Genomic DNA, 25,557 nt, shown 5'->3' on the forward strand with positions numbered 1-25,557 from the left:
TTATAATGTCTAAAATCCCTTTGAAGTGGGATTTCAAGTCCTTTTGGATGCTGATGATGAAGTGTATAATATATATTAAATTATAGTTCTCTTTTATAGTGAAGCTTAAAAAGTCCTTGCTGTCTGAACTATTTTATCTCACATTCACTCTCTTTTTATTCAGTTTATTGGGGTGACATTGGTTAATAAAATTAGATGGGATTCAGGTGTATCTCATACTCACGCTTCAAATGTTTTGCCTTTGTTGTGGTCTTCAAGACTTTCCCGCCTGGGTGAGTGGGTGTTCTTTGATGTCTTCTTTTTTTCTCCCCCACATTAGAAATTATTGATCACCTTCTAGAAATTTTCTTCATCTTGGATTTTAGGATATTATTTCCTCTGGATTTCGTCAGGACTTTGTCTTTTTCCCTTTCCCCCTTTTTTCCTCTGTAATCGCTCTTCCATTTGCAAGCTTCACCTTTGACAGTGACCGATATTGATCAGGACTTTTCTTTCTCTTTGGGAGGGAGCTTTGTAGTCAGGCCCCAGACATCTCTGCCATGTGTCCCTAAGGTATCTGAAGCCCCAGGTGTCTAAATCTGACCTTCTTTTTCTAGCCTATGTCAAACAATTAGTCACCAGAGTCTATTGATTTTACCACTTTAATGTGTTTTACATTTAATCTACCATCTCCACTGCCATTTCTCTGGTTACACTCTCTTCTTCTCTTTAGTGATTGAAGTGAGGTTTCTGAGTCTTTCTCTAACAATATTTTCCTCTACCAATTACATGCAGATTTGAATATATCATTTAAATTGTTTTTATTTTTCAGCGAGAGAGAGACAGACAGGAAGGGAGAAAGATGAGAAGCTTCAACTCATAATTGCGTCACTTCAGTGGCTCATTGATTGCTTTTCATATGTGCCTTGATTGGGGGGCTCCAGCCAAGTCAGTGACCCCTTGCTCAAGCTGGCAAGCCTGTGCTTGAGCCAGCCATCTTGGGGTTTCAAACCTGGGACCTCAGCGTCCCAGGTCTTTGCTCTATCCACCGTGCCACCACTGGTCAGGCATATATATAATTTTCTTGATCCATGTGTCAGTGATATCTTGTTACGTATTTATGTTTACACTTAAATTCTTCATCAATGACTTAATCAGCTATGCCTGATTCAGCCTCTGCACACTTCTCGACTCTGATACTGTCCCCCATCTGCTCTGGCCCCGTTGGCTTCCTTTTCGTTCCTCAGAGGCGTCCTGCGCCCTTCCACCTCTGGGCATTTCCGACCCCTCTTCCTGTCACCTGAGTTCTCTCCCACCATCTCCGCTCTCTGCCTGGGGTTGTCTCTCGTGTCATTCGGATTTCTTGTATAGCGTTAACCTCCTTTAAGGCCTCCCCTTACTCTGCTTTATTTTTATCTGAACATTTATTTTTACCTGCAGTTATGTAGTTATGTAATTAACTTGTTTCACTGTCTTTCCCCCTGCGTCCTAGAGCACAGGGACCTTGCATTATCTGTGTCCGTTGTTCTGTCCAAGAGCGTAGATTTGTGCCTGGCAAATGGTAGGCACCCAGTAAAGATAAGTGATCAGATTTCAGTGTTTATTTAATGTATATCCATGATTATTGGCTTAGGATAAATGACATAAAAAATATCACAGAAGTAGAAAGACATGCTGCAGTATTGCTTTATTTGGTAATGAATTACGTATGGAGTATTTCCCATGAAAAAATTCTCTTTTTAAAAATTGTTTTGTCTTGATATGTTGAGCAGGACACTAGAAACCATGTCAACACTATAAATTAAAGATAAAAATTAAAAAGATTGTGTTGTCTTAATACATACTATTCTCTTTAGTTATTTGAGCGTTACTGTTAATTCATCAGATAATACTAAGATCAGGTTATTTTTTATAGTTGTTACCCAGGGTAGGGTGAGACATGCTTGGGATAAGAAGTTAGGTAACTATCTTTATTGTAGATTTATTTATGATATCTGAAGTGGATTTACTATGTGTAGAATTTTGTCTCAGCTTTAAAATTCTTTGACTCAGTGTTTGTTTTTTATTTCTTTTAGATTTTCCATGATGTAGCTTATAAAGCAAAAGACAGAAATGACCTCTTATCTGGAATTGATGAGTTTTTAGATCAAGTGACGGTCCTACCTCCAGGAGAGTGGGATCCTTCTATACGCATAGAGCCGCCAAAGAGTGTTCCTTCTCAGGTAAGACTCCACACAGTTCTTCAGGTTATGTTAGAAAAACATTTGAATATACGTTTTTAAAAATCAAAACTATATATAGCCCTCAGAGAAATTGCACCCCAGCGTCCCCTTTACATTCCTACCCCTCGACCCACCTTCTGTGGGTCACCATTTGTTATAAGTTGTTTGTTTATCTTTTTTTTTATCCAGTTCAGAGAAGTATGAACATATAGTCTTATTTCCTCCTCTTTCTTACCACAAGTTAACATACTGTATATACTGTTCTTCACCTTTCCTTTTTTTTAGTATAACAACACATCTTGGAGATCTTATCATAGGAAATGATAGAAATATTCCTTAGTCCTTTCTCACAGTTTTTTTTGTGTCCCATTTATTGGCTCTATCACTGTGTATCTTATTCCTGGGCTCTGTTGTTTTTGGTTTTGCTTTTACAAACCAGATCTTCGTATTCCTGTGCCATATTAGTCTTGTGCAGATAAAGCTGTAGGACACATTTTCAGAAAAAGGATTGCTGGCTTATAGGGGAATTTATAATTTTACTAGATAGTTAGCAGAATCTCTTCTTATTGGGTGAACTATTTTGGACCCTCACAATGATGCATGAAAGTCCCTATGTCCCTACGGGAATTTATCATTTTACTAGATAATTAGCAGAATCTCTTCTTATTGGGTGACCTATTTGGGCCCTCACAATGATGCAGGAAAATTCCTATGTCCCTACAGCATCACCAGCACAGTATGTTGTCAAACTTAGGTATTTGTGAGTCGGATAGATATATTTATCTTACTATTTCAGGTATTTTAATGTGATTTTACTTTGCATTTTTGTAATTAGTGAGGTTGACTATCTCTGAATATATTTGTTCATTGCCCTTCACCACCTTTTTTTTTTCTTTTAACATTTAAATGGTTTTTGAATCCTTTGCAGTTCATCACAATATATTAAGTGGAGTATGTATACAACTTTATCTTTTTTCTAAATTGCTGTCTTGGCTATCCCAATTTATTGAAAAATTAATAACTTTTTTTTAATACTCCCATTGATTGGTGATGTTGCCTTCCTTACCTAAATTTCCATTGGCATTCAGATATTTTTGTGGAATTTCTTTACCATTGGTGTACCTATTCATTGGTATCACACTTTACTTTTGGAAACTTTGGTTTAATACCTGGAAGGTTAGATTCATTCTTAATTTTATTAAATTGAGTTTTAGAGAGAAGCAGGAGGAGAGGCAGAAAGAGAAAGAGAGATAGAAACATCAGTTTGTTTTTCTACTTATTCATGCCATCACTGATTGATTCTTGTATGTGCCCTTACTGGGGATTGTACCTGCAACTTCAGTGTGTAGGGCTGATGCTCTAACCAACTGGGCTACTTGCCCATGGCCTAGACTCATTTTTTTTTCTTTTTCTCTTCCAAGTGAGAGGAGGGGAGATAGAGAGATAGACTCCTGCATGCAACTCGACCAGGATCCACTGTCAATCCCCATCTGGGGCCATGCTCATAACCAAACTATTTTTAGCACCTGAGGCAGAGGTGCCACAGAGCCATCCTCAGCACCCAGGGCCTATGCATTTGAACCAATAGAGCCATGGCCATAAGAGGAGAAGAGAAAGAGAGAAGGAGAGGGGGATGGGTGGAGAAGAAGATTGTTGTTTATCCTGTGTGCCCTGACTGGGAATTGAACCTGGGACATTCACACGTGGGGCTAATGCTCTACCACTGAGCCAACTGGCCAGGGCCCCTCAACTCATTCTTGATTTCTCTCACTCTTGTTTTTTCCCTTAAATATTCTTGGCTATATTTGCATATTTTTCTATGTAAGCTTTAAAATCAGCTTCCTATTTACAGAAGAAAAAGAAACCCTGAGTTTAAAAAAAAATTGTGTTGGCAGTTAAATTTCTGAATGAACTGAGGCAAACTTGACATCTTTATAACACTGAACCTGTTCGAGAACACGGTCTCTTTCCCCAGTTGGTTCCCTATGTCAAGTCAGTTTTTGTTTCCTTAAGGAACATTATAAAGTTCTCCTTATCTACGCTTTACAAGCTTCTTGGTGAGTGTATTCATTAGTATTTTATCTTTATTTTTATTGTAAATGAGGTCTTTGTTCCATTATATTGTCTGTTTGTTACTTTTATGCATGTGAAGGTTATCTGTTACTGTATGTATCTTTTTTTATCCTGCTACCTTTTTAAATTGTTTTATTGAATGTAGATTTTCAGTCATATCATCTGCAGTATTTTTATTCGTCATTTTTAACTCCTTATAATTCCCATGTTTTCCGTTGTCTAATTGTATTGGCTAAAACGTCATAGTGTAAGTAGTTGACTTTATATGAGCATTTCTTAGACTCTAACTGTAGTCGGGGTCCCTAGTGTTCCTTTCCCTAAGTTACTGACGTTGAGACCAAAATATACATTTATCATGTTCAGAAAGTATAGCATTTCTATTTCATTGAGAATTTTAATGTAGTTAGATACCAAATTTTGTCAAAGTACGTTTTTGCATCTCTGGAGATGATCATATGAATTATATTTGTCAGTTATAATGTGAAATCATATTAATAGATTCTTTCATACAAAGCACTCTTGCATTGTTGGAATAAACCCAACTTGGGCTCTACTATGTCAGTAGTCTATGTCTAGTATTTTATTTAAGTTCGACTTATGTAGATTGGTCTATAGATTTTTGTGCAGTCTTTATATTTTGGTATTATCATTATACTTATTTCATAAAAACACATTCTAAGTTTTCCTTTATCTGTATTCTTAAAATTTTTTAATGTCTTGGAATAAAAGGATTCTTTCGTAAAATTTTCTGAGCTTGAATTTTTTGTTGTATGATAGATAAGTTTTTAACAACTTATTCTGTAGAAATTGGTTTTTATAAACTTTCTATTTTGGGGGGGGTCAGTTTTAGTAAGTTATAGTACCAGTTTTCCTCTTTTCTGGTATCAGTTTTGGGAAATTATGTTTTCCTAGTATATTACCCATTTTATCAAGGTTTTAAATTTATTTGTTTAGGGTTGTACAGTTTATATATATATGTCTCTCTTAATATATATATATATATTTATATATTTATATTTCATATATATATATAATTTCCCTCAGTTTGTGAAGTTGGCTCCTTGTCACATTTTTTTGTTGTATGAGTAGCTAATGGTTTGTCATATTTTTCAAATAAGGCAGCTTTAAAAGTTTATTTCACTTTTTTAAACTCAGATTCTGCTTTTAGCTGTTTTATTTCTTTCACTTTCCTTCAGGGAAGAGTTTTTTTGTGGTTATTGTTATTTTTAACATTTTCTAAGTAAGATTCTTAATTCATTTATTTTTATTCTTTAATTTTTAAAAATATAATGTTTGTTTTCTAGGAATTTCATAATTTTGTTTTCTTTCTCCTTTGGGCTAATATGTAATTTAGTTATTTTGATATTTTCAAATAGTAATCCTTTGATTATAGATAAGTCATTATGCTGTATAAATATTGAACATAAGTGTGTTTTTTGTGAAATGCAGGTAGTATAAGTCTTGGACCCAGAGTACCTCTTGGGGTGACCCACCCCTTGCTCTCTTTCCCTGTCTCAGCCCCACTTCTTCCTCCTCCTCCTCTTGTTCCTCTTCTTCTTCCTCTTCTTCCTCCTCCTCCTTTTTTTCTCTCTCTTTCTTTTCTTTTAGGCCCAAGTAATAAATTAAAAGCTTACTCTTTGCTCTTAAAGTGAAGGGGACAAGATCCTTTATCATGAGGATACTACTTGAATTTGTAATAACATCTAATGGGATATTGATCTTTTTTTTTTTTAATAGAAATGCTTTTAACAAACAACTCATGCTACTTATATCCTAAGGGAAGTATTTTAGTAAAAGAAAAATTGCATTTACTTTTTTCTTAATGTAAAATACAAATTCAGTAGTTAAAATAAACATTATTAAGCCTGACCAGGTGGTGGCTCAGTGGATAGAGTGTTGGACTGGGATGCAGAGGACCCAGGTTCGAGACCCTGAGGTCGCCAGCTTGAGCGCGGGCTCATCTGGTTTGAGCAAAGCTCTCCAGCTTGGACCCATGGTCACTGGCTTGATCAAGGGGTTACTGGGTCTGCTATAGCCCCACGGTCAAGGCACATGTGAGAATTCAATCAATGAACAACTAAGATGTCGCAACGAAAAACTGATGATTGAAACTTCTCATCTCTCTCCATTCCTGTCTGTCTGCCCCTATCTCTCTCTCTCTCCGACTCTCTCTTCTCTTTGTCTGTTAAAAAAAAAAAAAAGCACTATTAAAAATTCTGGTGGAGAGAAGCTTTATTAGATATTTATGTTCCTATTGCTGAATAGTAATTTGGAAAGGGGTGTGTATGAATGTATTTTATAACATTTTATTTTAGAGTATAAAAATAGTAGAGTATAAAAATAGAACAAATCAAGCATAAACTTAAAGTATGAATGAATAGACAAATATTAGCTTCTGTTCTAAAGTATGGCTTATTGAAAGTAGAAATTTGTGGCAGGTAGCATTTCTTATGTAGGAGCACTTTTTAGACATATAACCAGTAAAAGATCTCATGCTTCCTCTGATTGAAGATGTCGTTTCAGCTTTCCTAAAACAAAATTCTGAAAGTGTGTTTTTTATGAAATGCAGGAAAAGAGAAAGATTCCTGTGTTTCCCAATGGCTCTGCACCCAGCTCGGGTGAGGCTCCTAAAGAGACCGATCGTCACGCGGGACCGGAGCTACAGAGGACTGGCCGGTGGGTACCAGTACTGATGCCCTGTGGGTATCTATGGAGATTAGGGGTGATTGGATGAAAAAGGCATAAAAATTCCTTTTCTTTGCAAATATTTGGACCTAATCTTGTACAGTATTTTTTTATATTTTAAAGAGTGTGCCTTATTGTACAGGTATATGATATTAAGAAAAATTAATATGTATCTGAAAATAATTTCACTAGTATATACTTGGGATCCATATACCAAGCTTTAATCTAAAATGAAAGTGTTAATGCACCATATGTTAAGAATGTTGCAGAATTGTATAGCAGGTTAATTTATATTAATTTTCCAAAACGTTTTTGAAGAAATTGTGGAGTCCCTTATAATTCTTCTTATGAAATTAGAGAATTATGGGAACAGAAAGGATTTATAACCAATGTTTTTTTTGTGTGATTCTAGACTTTAGACTCTTAAAGGAGTATTATATCATAAGATGATGTAAAATTAGACAAGTATAATTAAAACAGGGTATTTCTCTCTGGAAACCTAGTTAGAAAAATTGTTGAAGTTCATTTTTGGAATAAAAAATGGAAATATTGCCAGTTGTAACCATTGTCTTAAAATATTTTGTAGAAATAGAGAAATGTTATGGTAGCGATACCTTTTTGTCCACTGTTGAATCTTAAATATATGTTTAAAAAACTGGGATATCTTATACAGACATACTATTAGGGATATTAATGATATGCCTAAAAAATACTATATGGAAGAAAAATAACTGGAATACTGACTATAAACTAAATAAGCTTCAACTCACAATTAATCCATTGACTAATATATTAGTATCTCTGAATATCATTGAGAATAAGATTATTCCCATATAGAAGGTGCTGGTCTCATATTAGCTTATGTTATGATTTCCTCAAACTTCAAATTGCGATAGGATTAGCCACTGAGAAGTACCAAGATCCCCATTGATCTCATGGTGGTTTACCTGAGTCTTATACAAGCTGTTAAGTAGTCATTGATTTGATGATGTAGTTTTATTTCTAGACTATCATTGGCACCTTTTTTTAATTTTTTATTGCAAGTTGATTCCCCTTGCTGTCAGATTGTTTATAGGATTACTTTCTTTCTCTTGACAATATGTGTTTAGGATCCATTTCAATATTAACTTAAAAAAATTTAGAAGGGTAAAGCTTTAAACACTCAAAGCATTTGAAGGCATAAATTAATTTTTTTGGTGTATTTTCTTTCTACTGTAGGGATTTGAATGAGTATATGTTTTTGAGTCACAAAACCTTTTTGGATTATTGATTTGTCACAGTATTTATCGAGTACCTACTAATGTCCCAGGCAGTGTTCTAGACACTGGAGATAATGGAACTAAACAAGAAAACGTCTGTCCCTCTCAGAGCTTATATTTTAGTGCAAGGCTCTCAAGTTAGTTGTATCCAAAAATCGGATTTTAAACAAAACAAAACATTAACATGACATAGCTTTGATGTGCAAATATAGATTTTTAAACTTACTAATTACAAAAATCTTATTACTGTTTGATTACACATAATAGTTTGATTACAAATAAAGTAAATTATGTACACTCCAAGTAGTTTTTAGGCTTTTTTCCTAGACCAGAAATATTTATACGATTAAAGGACTAATTTAAAAAGTAAATAAAATTATTTAATTTACTACTGAGTGCATCTAAGCACAACGTACTGTATTTATATTAAGGGGTATTTGGGGGAATTATGATTTATATTATAATTCTCTTCCTGCTATTTCTGATACTTGCCTTTAAGATTTATAATGTAGATAATAAATAGAATTGTATATTTTCATGAATGGGTTGTTAGGCTTTACTTATTTTTATTGTACATTTTCTTGCGCATTTGTGTCTGAAATTATATTTACTCATATAAAAATCATTTGCCTGGGTGTTGATGTCACTTAAGTTAATGAGATCTACCCTTCCTCTACCAGTGGGCTAGATTAAATGAGTGTTTCTTCTGTAATGTATACCGTGATTTAAATAGGGTATTAATTTTTGTTGACTAAACACTAGACACCAGCAGTTTTATGTAGCCCATAGTTTTAGTTTGAAATAGCTAGAATCCTCTAGTGTACAGTTTGACGAGTTTCATCTCACCTATTTAGGCTTTTTGGTGGTTTGATACTTGACATCAAAAGGAAAGCACCTTTTTTCTTGAGTGACTTCAAGGATGCATTAAGTCTGCAGTGCCTGGCCTCGGTTCTTTTCCTATACTGTGCCTGTATGTCTCCTGTAATCACTTTTGGAGGGCTGCTTGGAGAAGCTACACAAGGCAGAATAGTGAGTACAAAGATTGGTAGTGGCCAGGCTCTTAGCTCTTCAGAGGCAAGTGTCCGTGTGCATTTGTCTCTCTATTCATACTTGTATTTGAAGAGTCTACCCACAGCACGATTAACCTGTCCAAGAGCAGACTGCCCCCAAAGGTCATTGCTATGGAAAACATGGGGAAGCATGTGAACAGGAGAAGATGCACAGTTGAGGTGGAAAAATAAAAAATAAAAAGAAGAAGAAGAAGAAAAGAAAGAAAAAAAAGTTTATTCTGGCTTGCCGGATGAATGGTTTTATAAATTGAGTAAAAGGCTTGTATTGTCTGTGTGGGGAAGAGGGTCGGTCTGGTTGGGGGGAGACCATTTGAACTGATTCCGGGTGGGCCGTGGGTGGGGGAATTGATCACTGGAGCTACTTCACATCCTGTGAGGCACCGTAGGATTAGTTAGAGCCACGTGAGTAATAGTCACTCATCAGCCCTGGTGGGTAGGCCCGGACTAGACTCTGGAAGAAGAGCACGTAATTGCGGCCAGATGATGAATTTTCGAAATGCTGTTTACTTTTAATTTTGCTGTTACTGTACTAAATTTGTGTGAAAGTAGTCAAAGCTTTTTATTGGAAAGTATAACTGAAAACTGTATCCATAATTTAATATGACTGAAATGAAAGTTGTGTTTTTTGTTCTTGACTGAAATGAAAGTTCTAATATTTTTCTTTTGTTCTTGTTAATAATTGTAATCAGGGCTGTGGGAGGCATAAATGAATATGCTTTGTAAAATCTCGAAGACTTTTTTTGTTTCTATACATCTAATGGCATTTAAATGAGATGATTTGTAATTCTTAAGTGTATTTAATTATATTTACTCTTGGGGTAATAGTTATTTTATTACTTTTCAAATAAAAGGTTAAATAACAGCCAGAGCTAAGTAGTGATAATTATTTAATTGTATCTTTTTATGAACCGAACATGAGATAAACCTGACAATTGAAATTTCCTTTCAACTCATTTTATTTTCGATTATTTAGATTCTTTTACCTCATTCTGTAATCACTGTATTGAAAGTATATTTTTTCGTAAGTTGCCTTATGTGCTGTGACGAATTGTACATGTAACTCTGCTGGTTCCTGTGGAAATGTATCTTACCTGTAACCGCCGTGGAAACAGTGCTTTGCTCTGGGACTGTGACTGTCACTCACTGCCTGCCCCTCTCATCCTGCTATTTGATATCATGTGCATGTGATAGTGCTTTAGGCACTGGAGGGTTATAGACACGTGTAACACGAGCATGTGTCCCCTGTTCTCAAGGACCCTACCCTAAGGAGGAAAAGATAAGATAGTATCATGCAGTTGCCGTGGCATGGGGTACTGTACTGTGCTACACACGAGTGGGATAAAGGAAGAGATATAGGAGGTGAAGTAATAGAAATAGCAAACTCAAGAGTATTACAGAGGAAAATGATTTGAAAATGTGTTTTCAGATGCTTTATGGTAACTTTACTTAAGGTATAAATAGAGACATGTTAATAGGTGGAGATCAGAGTTTGTAGTGGCAAGGACGAAATGCATGGAGCGGGGGTGTTTCACATTCAGGTGGGGCTTGGAACTAAAAATCAATTACTTGACCTGGGAGATAATTTATATAGGGAGAGAAGGTGAGAAGAAAAGTGGGAAGTTTCTCAAATTTATGGACTGGAAGAGGGTTGAGAATGAGGAGGGAAAATGGCCCAGCAGATTAGACACAGGCACAGTCAATGTTCTCAAAGCATCAGGATGTTATATTTATGCAGAGACCGAAACAGAGGTTTTTGAGGAGGAAAGACTGTCAGGGAGTATTCAGTGCCATTCAATGGAGATATATATGGGGAAGGGAAGGGTAGTGCTTCTGATGGGTAAACAGAAGCTTCTGAATGGATGGTAGGGACAGCAGGTAGGGGGCTGTGATTTCTTTAGGGAAAGACCCAGTTCATTTTGAGAGTGAACATAGAAACAGTTTAAACCTTAGAAAAAAAATAGGTCTGGGTAAAGGACCTGGTAAATGTGGCAGGAAGGGGTTGGGAGTGGTGAAGAAGTTCTTCATGTTTTTTTCAGTACAGCTTTGGGGAGCGAAACTGAGTTTGTGCCCATCTGCCCCTGTTAGCACTTCTTTATTTGCCATCTCTTTGCTTTGCTTCTCAATTTTTTACTTTCAGTTTCTAGATGCCATTTCACATGTAAATAAGCATATTCTATTTTAACTAAGGATTTTATAATGACTTAGCAGAGTCTTCTAGGGCAAACTGCATCTAAAGGCTAGAAAAATGTATCTCATACCATTAACATTAATATAGACACCTTCTCATTGTGCCCAAAGTCCAGTTTGTATGTGGGTTTGATCCTGTTTTTCTCCTAATAGTGAAGTAATCCTTGTACTGCATACTGTTATTTTGTTACTTTGATTTTGGAGGTTGCTGTTTATTGCTGATGATGAGAATTGCTACCATCTTTTGAGTGCATTCTGTATGCCAGATGCTAGGCTTGCTAGATGTTCCACGAACACTGCTTCACTAAGTTCTCCTGGCTATCATCACCCCCATTGAAAAATGACAGAAGTTGGGCTCAGAAGGTTTTAGGTGTGTCCCTGGCTTCAGAGCTCGCAGGAACCAGTCTTCCCCTCCACATCTGGTTTTCCAGCCCTGTTGTTGGCCTGATGCTGTGCTGCCTCCCGGTTCCTGGGGGGGTGGAGGGGTGGAGGGGGTGTTTCTCCCAAGCGCCTTCTCCTTGCCTTGCTGTTCCCATGAGGGGCTTTTCCTTTCTTGATGGTGCACTCCAGTTGACCTTGGTCTTTGTGAATGGTTTACTATTTTTTTTTTTTTCTGATCTCTCCCTTCTGTCTCATGGCCTATTCCTGGTCGGCAAACTGTGGCTTGTGAGCCACATGCGGCTCTTTGGCCCCTTGAGTGTGGCTCTTCCACAAAATACCACGTACGGGCGCTACCTCGATAAGGAATGTACCTACCTATATAGATTAAGTTTAAAAAATTTGGCTCTTGAAAGAAATTTCAGTCGTTGTACTGTTGATATTTGGCTCTGCTGACTAATGAGTTTGCCGACCACTAAGCCTAATCCCCTCACTATCTAATAACCTAAAGTTAAAATGTAATGTTGGTAATGGTATGAAATTGGCTACTAGCTTTGATTTAAAATGTCTCTGACTCTTCTCAATTTTTTCATTTTATCCTCTGTTACCAAACTTTAATAATAGTAAGATAGTTCCTCACTTATGATTGCTGTCAGTTTTATAAAGAGATTTTTCCATTTATTTTATGTTAAGCATTATTTTTTATATATATCTGTTGGTTAAGTCTATCATATCAGGTTAATTTCTTTAAAATGTGTGGAAAATTGCTCTTTAGAAATCAATTTGAGAATGTAGGATTACATGTTGATTTCTGATCTGTTTGAAGGAGACTTTTTTCTAACAGGATTTGAGTATTCACTATGTTTTCTATTTTCTTAATAAACTATTTCAGACATACAGAAATATTGAAAAATAATATATGTATCTTTGTACATACCATAGGCTTAAGAAGTAAAACATCTATAGGTAGAATTGGAGCCTATATCTGTCTTCTATTTACTCCTCCATCCTTTCCTTTCACAGTATTGAGATTTGAATTGAGGTCGATTGCAAAAGTTCACTTTTAATATGTAAAAACAAAGCAGTTTTTCTTATGTATTTGAAATGTGTTTTAAATTTTCTGTATTTACAATTTGAGACTTGAAGTTGTGTTTGCTTTGTATTTTTAACTACTTGATTAGTACTGTTTGTTTATTTTCCAGATGTTATTTCAGGCATTGTAATAGGTTAGAAATACGTTGATGATGCATTGCTTTTATTCGTTTCTTTTTTCCTTAAACAGAGTGCAATAGAGTCTCTTTTTGGAGCATCATTAACTGGGATTGCCTATTCGCTGTTTGCTGGGCAACCTCTAACGATATTGGGGAGTACTGGTCCAGTTTTAGTGTTTGAAAAAATTTTATTTAAATTCTGCAGGTACGTAAAAGTTGTCTGTCACATGTGTTTATATTTGTGCACAATTATATATTACATTGCTTTTTAACTTTAGGTAAAGTACATTATTTATTTAATAGCTGAAAGAGAATCTGATGAATATGTATTTTTAATATTTTTGTGTTACGGTGTGGTTGACCCTACTCTGGCCCCTGTCATCACCTCCACCCTAATCACCTTGAGTATAAAATCATTGGGTTTGAGTGCTGAGGAATCACTTGAGGGTCAATTAAAATTCATTGTGCTAGCAAATTTCAAGTTAGTAAGAAAGCATTGGTCTGAGTTGTTCCTTAGGTGTTCTTGGCTTTGTACAAGGAGTTCAGGAAGGTGGATCTTCAGGGCTCAAGCTGACCCTCAGCAGAGGGAACTGGCACAGTCAGAGGGAGCTGTCACTTGCCACCAGGAGGCTTGTTGGCAGCGTGGGAGTCAGGCAGGGTACTATAGCCAGTGCATTGGAATCGGATACGGCCAGCAGTGCTGTTCCTTCTGTGAGATAAGCGCAACTGGATATTTTAGCCTGAAGCAACCTGATGCTATTAAATGTGTGATTCCTGTAACTTCTTTTCCTCTGATTATTTCTTCACTGAACAAGATGATTCTCATTCTGCTCTGGTGTGCTGCATAGACTAACAGAATGCAGTGACCTGAAGTGTTCTAAATGCTGTAGTAGTCATTTCTCATTTGAAATTGAATTTAAAAATGAAGTCACTTTGTCTGGAGACACTGGTAGCAGAGGAGATGGCGGTGGTGGCAGCGACAGTGGGGCAGTGCTGTGATTACGGTGTGGACATTAGAGCGCCTGGGTCTTCTGAGAGAGTCCCATTCAGTTCTGTAGACTGCTTATCTGTCATTTACTCCTCATAACTGATTTCCTTGTTTCTGATATACCCATTGCCTAGTAGATTTTTACTGTAAATCTTTTATGTACGTAACTTATAACCATTAAATCTCTTCATAAGAAGCTAGTGTTCAGGTGAAGCAGAAAAACACATAGAGCTTTCTTTAGTCATGATCTTTATTCTGTAACTTACTGTCTTTTTAAGAATCTTATGTTGGTAAATTGTATTGCTTGTTATGAAAATTTTAAGTATAAATACTATTCCATATGTATATGTTGATCATGTTCACATTTTTCTTTCTGAACAGAGATTATCAGCTATCCTATTTGTCTTTAAGAACCAGTATTGGTCTGTGGACTTCTTTCTTGTGCATTGTTTTGGTTGCAACTGATGCAAGCAGCCTTGTGTGTTACATTACTCGATTTACAGAGGAAGCGTTTGCAGCTCTCATTTGCATCATATTCATCTATGAGGCTTTGGAGAAGCTTTTTCATTTAGGAGAAATATATGCATTTAATATGCACAACAATTTAGATGAACTGACCAGCTACTCGTAAGTCTTTCTGTTTTTCTCTAATATTAAAATGTATTTTTGCAGCGATGTTTGAGCCTTAGAAATGGATTTATTATTATTTTTTTTGCAATGTGATGCTCACTCTACATCTAGCTAAAATGAACCCAGCGAGACTTGATTGTTATGGATGAGATTTTACCGAAGCACTCAATGGACATCCAGTTGAACAAACTAAGTCAATTTTATTCTGTAAATATGATTCTGCATCTGATTGACTTACGGAGAAATGTGGTTACCAACAAACAACGGGAAAACAACTTCCCTCTTTCTGCCCATGAGCTCTTCCCGTTCCCTCGAGGACTCTTCGCCTTTTTTTCCCCTTCCCTGCTTTGTACACTCTCAGTTCTGATAGAGGAAGGAGGGCTGTGAAAATTCCGTTAAGACATAGACCTGCTCGAACATATTAGTGACACTTCGGTGCCAAATCTATTTTGTGTAATCTTCTTTGTTCTTAAACTATTTAATTTTTTAATGTTATTTTTGTCTTGTTTTGGCTGCTCCTTTGACCTCTCTGGAGCATGGTTTTTATACTAGTGCAAGCCCATTACAGTGATGCTTCCTTCTGGCTAACTGGACACCATTTATTCAGCTGACGTTCTGTGAGCGCTTGCTAGGAATGTTGCATATAATTCAAATTATAGTATACTGACTAAACTGTTCATGTGTATGAAGAAACTGAGGCTTGTGGAGATTAAAATTTGCCTTGGGTCAAACAGCTGGGAAATAACAGCCTGGACTGAATCCAAAGTCCAGACTCTAGCCTCGTGTCTAACAGCTCATAATCTAATTGGTAACATTCCTGTTTGTGTACAGTTTTTCAATCCACATTTAGAGATTTCTTTGCTTGTATGTGTGTTTCTAGCTTTTTTTAGGTGGGTGTGTTAGTTTTGGATATGCGCTAAAACTTTGATTTCTTAATGACTTTCCTGGTCTAGTCCTGATGAAAATCCATGCTGTTATTTATTTCTTTAAGAATGAATCTTAAGGTCAGTAAAGGATGAGTGGGTAGGGCTTGTCAGAGTACAAATTACTGGGAGTATAACTTTTATTGGGGGTCTGACTCCCAATGTTGTGTGTGGATGGGGAGGCGGCAGCAGCTCCTATGGAGATAAGGAGATAAGATTTAGCAGAAAGTAAACTTGCTAAACATGGTGGTATCATTCCAGATTTTTTTTTAAATTGAATTTTATTGGGGTGACACTGGTTAACATAATGATACAGGTTTCAGGTGCCTAATTCTTGTCAGATTTTAAAAGAAATCAGTGCTGCCCACCCCAACCAATATGTCTAACTAGTTTTTATTAAGTAAATATCTTTAGTAAATACTGCTATTTGCATTAGTTATGTTTTATTTATATACGTAAAACCTATTCCATTCCTTTGTTCCTGGTGTGTTTTTACTTTCCTAGTCTTCATGCTTTGCAACATGGAAAAAGTTAAGAAGTTAAAAACTCTTTTGTATGATCGATTTAATAAAATGTAAACATGAAATACAGGCTCCTCCACCTGTTTTTCCCCATTCTGATTTCTCAGATGTGTATGTAGTGAACCTCTGAACCCTAGCAATGAAACTCTAAACGCGTGGATGGAAAAGAATATAACAGCACATGATGTTTCCTGGGAAAACCTCACTGTTTCTGTGAGTATTTTATGAAGGAAGTAATTTTGTAATTTTTATATAAAGAACTGTTGGCCTAGTTCTTTAGCTTTTTCTGAGTAGACCTACATTTTCTTCTTGGTGGTTGAATCTAGTGTGTTTCCAGAATGCAGTGTTGTGCTGACCAAATAAGAATTACCACATTTTTATGTATCATGCACTAAAAAATGGAGGCTAAAGAGAATAAGCTGGTATGGGAGAAAATGAAGAATATATTTGACTTCTAAGATACAGTTATTAAAAAGATGTGAATATACTCTCCTCCCCCCCAATTGCATTTTAGATTGGTAAATTCAAAAGATGTATGTGCTGGGTCTGTGGTTGCACATACACTGTGCTGGGGTTGACAGTCACAGCAGCCCAAAGCCACTGGTCCTGCCTTCCGCTCTGGGAACAGCTTCATAGAAGGCCGTGAATGCTCTGCTCATGTCCTGAATGCCGAATTGAATCTTGTTTAAATCGTAGAGACTGGTCTGACTTAACCACTAAGGGAAGGGAAAGGAAAAAGGACAAGACCTGGAGTGAACACCTACAGGGCCCTGAACGCTGTTACATATTCTTGTATTCTGTTGGGAAATGTCGTCCTAACCTATTCATTTTGGACATTCCCTAGATTGGAATTTAGGAATAAAGATGTAAAGTGATACTAGTATTGAAGAGTATCAATTAAAACCAAGATCCTTACCCTGGCTGGATAGCATCACCTTGCAGAGCAATGGTTGCCGGTTGGCTCCCCAGTTCAGGGCACATACAGGAATGGATTCATGTTTCTCTCTCTCTCTCTCTCTCTCTCTCTCTCTCTCTCCCTTCTCTCTCTAAAATCAATAAATAAATTTTAAAAAATCAGTATCCCTCAAGCTTCTCTGATGCTTGTTATATCAGCAATTGTAAGTCATATTTTTTTAACTAAAAGTGTTAGCACTTAACTATATAATTGGAAGGATATCACCTGAAATTTGATCCCATTGATAATTTAAGTCCATGCTGTCCATTTAACTACATTTGTCTATGTAAATTTAAATATAACTAAATAAAAATTCAGATTCTCAGTTGCATATGTATTAAGTGCTCAGTCACCTCATGTGAATACTGGTGGCTGTATTGGACAGTGCGGATACAAAACATTTCCATTCTCAGAGAAAATTCCGTTGGACAATGTGGATTAAAAGCATTATATTGTCAGTAACCAGCTTAGATTAATGCTTTGCTATTTCATTTGTTAGGACAGAAATAACATTAATAGAGATGTTTCAATGAAAGTGATTTGTTAAAAACAACTCATTTCATGATGAATAGGATGTCTCTAAATTATAGCTATAGGTCCTTTCAGTGTGTTTTTCTGACATCCAAAATGACTATGTTAGATTTTTCTTTGGTACAGGCAGTCCCTGGGTTATGAATGAGATAGATTCTGTAGGTTTGTTCTTAAGTTGAATTTGTATGTAAATTAGAACAGGTATATTTACCTATTAAATGCAACTTTAGACAGATGTTTGTCTTAACAGTATTTATTTTTACCTTTCTATCCATGTAAACAATTAAACATTTTCTAATATAGTTGTGTTTTTGTTTGTCTTTAATTTTTTAAGCAAGAGGAGTGAATTAGAGAGACAGACTCCCACATATGCCCCAACCGGGATCCACCCGGCAACTCTTGTCTGGGGCCTGATGCTTGAATCAACCAAACAATCCTCAGCGCATGAGGCCGATGGTTGGACCAACCTAGCTATCCTTAGTGCCCAGGGCTGACTGGAACCAGTTGAACCACTGGCTGTGAGAGGGGAAGAAGGAGAGAAGGGGAACAGGGAGAGGAAGAGAAGCAGACGATTGCTTCTCATGTGTGCCCTGATGGGGATGGAACCCTAGATGTTCACATGCCTGGCTGGTGCTCTATCAACTGAGCCAACCGGCCATGGCCACTTAAACATTTTCAAACCTACAGAACCTATCTCATTCATAACCCGAGGTTTGTCTGCCTATAGTTGTAGATTTTATTTTCATGATCCATGTTGTAAATTGTAGGTTTACTAATGTCAGCACATAAAAATGAAGAATAATGCAATATTTGACTATTTTTCTTTTCATAAACCTGCGTTGTGTAACATGAGTCTCACTAGAATGTAAGTATGGGTAAGAACACTGTAGCAGTGTGTGTCTTTGTTAATCACTGTGATAATCACCTTTCAGTTATTTTTACCTCCAAAGGAAAAGACAAGTCAATAGGTTTTCATAACTATATTATGCTACATCATTGATTATATTATTGATTTTATTAATGGAAATATTGTTTTAATAGTCATGTATAGTGCACATAGTCCAATGGTTTAATCCCACTGTCTTGAGTCAAGTCAGAAAAGCCAACAGCAGTTTTTATTACTGATTTGAGTTTAGTACTATAGGTATATCTTATTCAGTGTCATAAAAAGGTATAGCAGTAATTTTCTCTCTGTTGCTTTTGATATAAGGAACTTGTTAAGAAGTAAAGATAGTAAAATTGTGAATCAGCAAGAATGAAGACAAAATTTTTGGGAATTAATACCACTATAAATCTTTTACTAGAGGAAATGTGGAGTTAAAGAAAGGAGTATATGATATAACTTGGCAAAATAGTCCGTTTCAGTCCAGTTATTTAAGAGGCTCATATCTTTCAAACCGTAATATCTCTGGATTCAGGATGTGTCTTAACAATTGATGGTGTGTTAAAGTCGAGTTGGAGTGTCTTTTTCTTTCTAAAAGATGCATAGAATAATGGTGTGTTTTACAATCAGTAGCATCTTAGAGTCAGTAAAATTCATTGCTACTTTATTGGATTTCTGAGAGTTCCCACCAATCCCTCCTTTTTCTCTTTTTTCTCTTTTCCAGGACTGTAAATCCTTTCATGGTGTATTTGTAGGATCAGCATGTGGTCTTCATGGGCCTTATATTCCAGATGTACTCTTTTGGTGTGTTATCTTATTTTTCACAACATTTTTTCTGTCTTCATTTCTCAAGCAATTTAAGACCAAGCGCTATTTTCCTACGAAGGTAATGGGGTTATAATTTTGGTGTTCTGGAAATAGTCATGGTTGTTGTTTTTTTACGTTTTTATTCCCTTGGTTTATTTCAAAACAGTAATATATTGTTTGAGGTTGATACTTTATGTCGAATAGTTATAAAGAAAATATTTGTAGTGAAAAATGTATGTTATATGTCTGAGCTAGCAGTAGGGAAGTAACGGTACCTTGATGGTAGGTTAGTTATGAAATGTATTTCCTATCTTTTGCAAAAATATTAGATATAAATATATTTCACTGACACATTGTCACTAATCAAACACCTCAGTTCTGCTTTTGAATGGCATATTTTAATCTGAAAGATATGAATTATTTTGAAAGGATACATAGTATTTCTGTGTTTATATTAACATAATCCTTTTACTATAGGTGCGATCGACAATCAGTGACTTTGCTATATTTCTCACAATAGTAATAATGGTTGTAATTGACTACCTTGTAGGAGTTCCTTCTCCTAAACTTCATGTTCCTGAAAAATTCGAGGTAAGGATTAAAACACTTGGCTATTTGTTACCCGGGCATACCAAACTACTTTAAAGTGAGGCTCAGATGCCTGGGTAGTTTTTGTTGTAGTTGTTGTTGTTGTTGTTGAGACAGAGACAGGGACAGACAGGAAGGGAGAGAGATGAGAAATATAAATTCTTCATTGTGGCACCTTTGTTGTTCATTGATTGCTTTCTCACAAGTGCCTTGATCGAGGGGCTACAGCAGAGTGATTGACCACGTGCTCAAGCCAGTGACCTTGGGTTCAAGCTGGTGAGCTTTACTCAAACCAGATGAGCCCACACTTAAGCTGACGACCTCGGGGTTTCAAACCTTGGTCCTCTGCGTCCCAGTTTAACGCTCTATCTACTGTGCAACTACCTGGTCAGGCCTAGGTAGTTATTTTTAAAATATGCATAGTCTCTGTGAAAAGCTGATGGTTTGAAGGGAAATATATCCTACTTACAAAAAAGTGAAAAGATGCAAAGCTACAAATGAATCTATATAGGAAATAAGCAAGAAGGTATCAAAGCTAGTGCATCCTGGAGAGTGAATGAAAATATCCATGATGAAGAGTTGGGAGATGTTTAAAAATTTGTCCTGCTCGTAGCTGGAGTTCGTAATGTACTTTACAGGCAAAAGAAACATTCTTTATTTTTTTCTAAAGAATTAGCTTAAACTTGAATTTATGAATAGCAAAGACATCCTAGTTAAATTTCTAGGACAGTGTATCTGACAGTAATTGGAAAGTTCCAGTTAACGTTTTCCAGCAGGTCCAGGAGAAAATCAAATACTCTTCCTTAAGAGAAAAAATACTGACCCTGGCCGGTTGGCTCAGTGGTAGAGCGTTGGCCCAGCGTGTGGAAGTCCTGGGTTCGATTCCTGGTCAGAGCACACAGGAGAAGCGCCCATCTGCTTCTCCACCCCTCCCCCTCTCCTTCCTCTCTGTCTCTCTCTTCCCCTCCTGCAGCCGAGGCTCCATTGGCGCAAAGTTGGCCGGGGTGCTGAGGATGGCTCCATGGCACAGGTGCTAGAATGGCTCCGGTTGCAACAGAGCAACACCCCAGATGGGCAGAGCATCGCCCCCAGTGGGCTTGCCAGGTTGATTCCAGTGGGCGTGTGTGGGAGTCTGTCTCTCTGCCTTCCCACTTCTCACTTCAGAATTATACAAAAAAAAACCAAAAAAAAACTTTTTTTAAGAGAGAGAGAGAGAAAGAAAGAGAAGGACAGATAGGGGCAGACAGACAGTAAGGAAGAGAGATGAGAAGCATTGACTCATAGTTGTGGCACCTTATTTGCTCATTGATTGCTTTCTCATATGTGCCTTGACCAGGGGGCTCCAGCTGAGTCTGTAACCCCTTTCTCAGGCCAGCAACCTTTGGGCTTTAAGCCAGCAACCATGGAGTCATGCCTATGACCCCACGCTCAAGCTGATAGGCCTGTGCTCAAGACAGTGACCTCAGGGTTTCAAACCTGAGTCCTTGGTGTCCCAGGTCGATGCTCTATCCACTACACCACTGCCTGGTCACACATGAAAAATAATACTTTAATCTGATCATCCATGAGCCCTTTGTTTTCTTTAGCAAACTATAGTTCTATTGTGTACAATATACCAAATGCATAATATAGCATCCAATCATTATTTTCCCTTTTAAGTAAGAGGTGGTAGCTTTTGAGTAAATTCTGAAATTTATTCAAGTATTTGTGTCACTGCCTATTTTTACATTTAGCAGATTAGATGACTTCTTTTAGAAGCAGAAGGTTTAAAGGAAACCAGAATTAAGCAATATAATGAAGATATTTTAGTCTGTCTTTCACTGGGATAAAAATGAGTAACATTATTTTTAAAAGCAGTGGTCTCCAAAGTAGAGTGCATGGGTAGAAAATGACTCATCAAAATTATTTAGAAGGTCTATTTATATTTTTACTTAATAATAAGAAAAATTAAGCCTTATAATATTTACTATATGAATTTTACTATATAGAGAATCATTAGTAAAATAACAGGTAAATGAGAATTGAGCCCTTGAGTATATGTGCTCACTTTTATTTATAAAAATTTCTTAATATTTTTGCTGCTAAGAGTGTATAATAAAAAAAGTTTGGGGACCTTTGTTTAACATAGCATAGGTTTCAATTTACTAAAGATATTAGGCCATAAAAGACATTCTGTTTTTTACCAAATCTTACAAATAAATGAAACTATTAAGTGAAGATTGGTTCAAAATATTGAGTTAATTTTCTGTAATTGTGGCCCCATTTTTTTATTCTGTTTCTTAAGTATATTCTTGTTATTTATTTGTTGATCTAGCTTTCAAGCAGTGGACTGATTTCCAGGGGCATAAAATACATTTGGGGTAACAAATTAAGGCACACTTGAGAATAAATGCATTATGCATGGTAAAATATTGATATATGTGCGCTATATTGAATATGAAACAGTTTAATAGATATTATCTGTGGGAACATTGAAATACCTGAATTTGAAAATACTAAGTTTCCCTTTTATATTAACAAATGTTTTCATGAAGAAAAAACAGGCTTATTATGAAGTCTAGGTAATGCAAAGGTGATTAGATTTCAGTATATCCGTTGTCCTCCAAGACTATTAAGCTATCGTATGATCTTTAACAATTTTTTTGCTATAAAACATATTTTATGTTATAGCATTGAAATGTATTAGCATCTGACAAAATGCCAGCTTTTTGTCAGTAAATGCTTTGGAAAAGTAGTGTCCTCAGGCTCAGGTGTTGGTGCTGACTGTGCCAAGATCACCAGTTTGCCGGACCTCTAAAGCAATTTAGATTAGGAGTTGATCGAGCAGGTGGATTGATTTTACATTATATGAAATAGGTAGGAGCACGTCGAAATGGCATTCTGCATCGCTTACCTGTTCCTGTGTAGTAAACCTCCCACAGCAGCCTAGGAACAAAAGCCCTTTATTTGTTCATAAATCTGTGGTATTGGGATTAGGCTTACCTGGGTACTGAGTGGTCCGGTCTCTTGTTTGTGATATTTCTTATGGCCATAGTAATCTATTGCCTCGATGGGGAGCAATGTGACCCCATTCACATGCCTGGGACTTCAGATGGCTGCAACAGCTCGGGCAGTTGCCTCCCGTCCCTCTCTCACTACATCGTGCCTCGTCCTCAAGAAGGCTTGTCCAGATGCCCTGAACAGCTTAATCTCAGGGTTCCGAGAGGTTAGAAGAGACGCTGCAAAGGTCCTTTCAGATCAAGGCTCCGGAACCACACAGTGTCACACTTGGCCTGATTTTGTGGGTGAAAGTAAACCGTAAGATCATCCCAGATTCAAGGGAAGGAAATAGACTCCACCTGTAGATGGAAGGAGTAGCTAAACCATGTGGACATGGGATCTGCATCTAGGGATAGGAAAAAAAATCCTTGGGGATATCTTTGCAAATGATTCACCATTCATACCAAGATTTAATCCGATTCTTTCTGATCCCTTACCATTTCTTGGAATAGACACACACAGTCTGTGCTGTGTGAATTTTGGGCAGTACAAGGAAGGAAACATTTTTCTTTTTAATTTTTTTAACAGCCTACTGACCCAAATAGGGGCTGGATCATAAGCCCGTTGGGAGAAAACCCGTGGTGGACCTTGTTAATAGCTGCTGTGCCAGCTCTGCTCTGCACCATCCTCATCTTTATGGATCAGCAGATTACAGCTGTGATCATAAACCGGAAGGAGCACAAACTGAAGGTAACTTCCGAATTTTGTCTCAAGCCTGATCATTTCTTCAAGAGTTTGGGGTGGTTCCATAATGAGCAGAGCATTAAAAGATGTAAAGGGGAAATGAATTTCTTCTCTCTTTATAAATACGTAGTACAGAATTTTAACCTACACCGTTTAGGACTGATAAATATTCACATTCATTTTATTTTTCAGAAAGGAGCTGGCTATCACCTTGACTTGTTTGTGGTTGGTGTTATGTTGGGAATTTGCTCCATCATGGGACTCCCATGGTTTGTGGCTGCAACAGTGTTGTCAATAAGTCATGTCAACAGCTTAAAACTTGAATCTGAATGTTCTGCTCCAGGGGAACAACCCAAGTTTTTGGGAATTCGTGAACAGCGTGTAACAGGGCTACTGATTTTTATTCTAATGGGCCTGTCTGTGTTCATGACTTCGGTACTAAAGGTAAAATGACCCTTTGTTACAGTGTTTTAAAATCTTCTTAATCATAAAATTTATACTTGATTGTATGAAAATGCAACATTAAAATATCTAAAGTTAGTTTCACTTCCCAAGTTTTACTCAGAAAATAGTATTTTGGTATGGTGTTTTAGTACAATAGGAATTTAAGCATTAGGTGTGTCCATTTTAAAAATAATTTTAAAAGAATAATATGAAAGACTTTAGAGTTCTGGAAGGAATTAATCCATGACTTAGTTATGACCTAACAGAAGAATATATTCAGAGGATTTTATAAGCATGATTAAAAGAAGAAATGTTGAAAAATGGATGCAACTGAGTTATTTGACTAAAATGTAAACATAATCTTGCTATTAAGTTAATGCATTCCTCATAATGAACTAAATGAAACAAAAGTAGTAGTACTCAGTAGAAAAGCATAAAGAGCTAATATTATAATGAAGCATGTGGGAAATTACACTTTATGTTTAACATCTAGTCACATCTGCTTTTAGCTTTACATATCTTACTGGATCTCATGATTAAAAAAATAACAATAACCGTGGCTAACATAGCTAAGTAATCTGAATTTTTTTATTTATTCTGGAAGAGCTCAACTCCATTTTTCCCTTGGTGCTCTAGCTATTTTTGTTAAAAGCAAAATTGCTAGGTAGACCCTAACTGGTTGGCTCAGTGGATAGAGTGTTGGCCAGGCATGTGGACGTCCTGGGTTCAAATCCTGGTTAGGGCACACAGGAGAAGCAACCATCTCTTTCTCTTTCCCTTCTCTTTCTCTTCCCCTCTTGCAGCCAGTGGCCCAATTGGTTCGAGAGGGTGCTGAGGATAGCTTGGTTGGTCCAAACTCATCAATCTCAGGAGCTCAGGATAGCTCAGTTGATTCAAGCATTGGCCCCAGACAGAGATTGCTGGGTAGATCCTGGTTGGGGTGCATGCGGGAGTCTATCTCCCTCCTCTCACTAAAATAAATAAATAAATAAATAAATAAATAAATAAATAAATAAATAAAAAAAATTACTTAGTAGAGAGTTGTATAGCATTTATAAATTAGATTACAAGCATAGATTTATAATGTATGTGTATGCATGTTATATAGTAATTAAAAAATTATAGTTAAATATTGGGAATTCTTTGGCCTTTTTTTCTGGATTTTCTAGCAGCCAATTAATTCACCAAACATTTGGTGAGTACTCAATGTTCTACTGAGCAATGGGAAGTAATAATAAATAGGATACATTATTGTCTACTTTTAAGAACTTGGCAGTCTAGTTGGTAAAAGGGCAGTTACTGCCTAGAGGTGAGTGTATTGTTAGAAGTGCTTGGGACAAGAGGAAAAATATACAGTCTTATGAGAATGCTGGCCCCTACTGACAAAGGTTACCCTTTACATTTTTTAAGTTTTAAAAAGTGTTTAAGTGTTAACTGCATATTGGCAGAAAAAAGTCAAGTAGAATATCAAGAAACCTCTAACATAAAAAGCTAGTCTAT

General features: G+C 36.5%; 1 protein-coding gene across 14 annotated transcripts in view; it reads left to right on the plus strand.

Moving 5' to 3' along the window:
* SLC4A7 (solute carrier family 4 member 7) overlaps positions 1 to 25,557 on the plus strand; it is a 111,316-nt gene that overhangs the window by 67,185 nt on the left and 18,574 nt on the right. For all 14 annotated transcript variants that reach the window (XM_066244962.1, XM_066244953.1, XM_066244965.1 and 11 more), the window contains 10 exons: positions 2,055 to 2,201; positions 6,844 to 6,950; positions 9,073 to 9,247; positions 13,136 to 13,269; positions 14,434 to 14,679; positions 16,234 to 16,339; positions 19,220 to 19,381; positions 19,780 to 19,893; positions 23,458 to 23,619; positions 23,806 to 24,057. In XM_066244962.1, the coding sequence (XP_066101059.1) occupies positions 2,055 to 2,201; positions 6,844 to 6,950; positions 9,073 to 9,247; positions 13,136 to 13,269; positions 14,434 to 14,679; positions 16,234 to 16,339; positions 19,220 to 19,381; positions 19,780 to 19,893; positions 23,458 to 23,619; positions 23,806 to 24,057 (1,605 nt within the window). The remainder of the gene's footprint in view (positions 1 to 2,054; positions 2,202 to 6,843; positions 6,951 to 9,072; positions 9,248 to 13,135; positions 13,270 to 14,433; positions 14,680 to 16,233; positions 16,340 to 19,219; positions 19,382 to 19,779; positions 19,894 to 23,457; positions 23,620 to 23,805; positions 24,058 to 25,557) is intronic.

This window comes from Saccopteryx bilineata, chromosome 10 (assembly GCF_036850765.1).
Source record: "Saccopteryx bilineata isolate mSacBil1 chromosome 10, mSacBil1_pri_phased_curated, whole genome shotgun sequence".
NCBI classification, from domain to species: Eukaryota; Metazoa; Chordata; class Mammalia; order Chiroptera; family Emballonuridae; genus Saccopteryx; species Saccopteryx bilineata.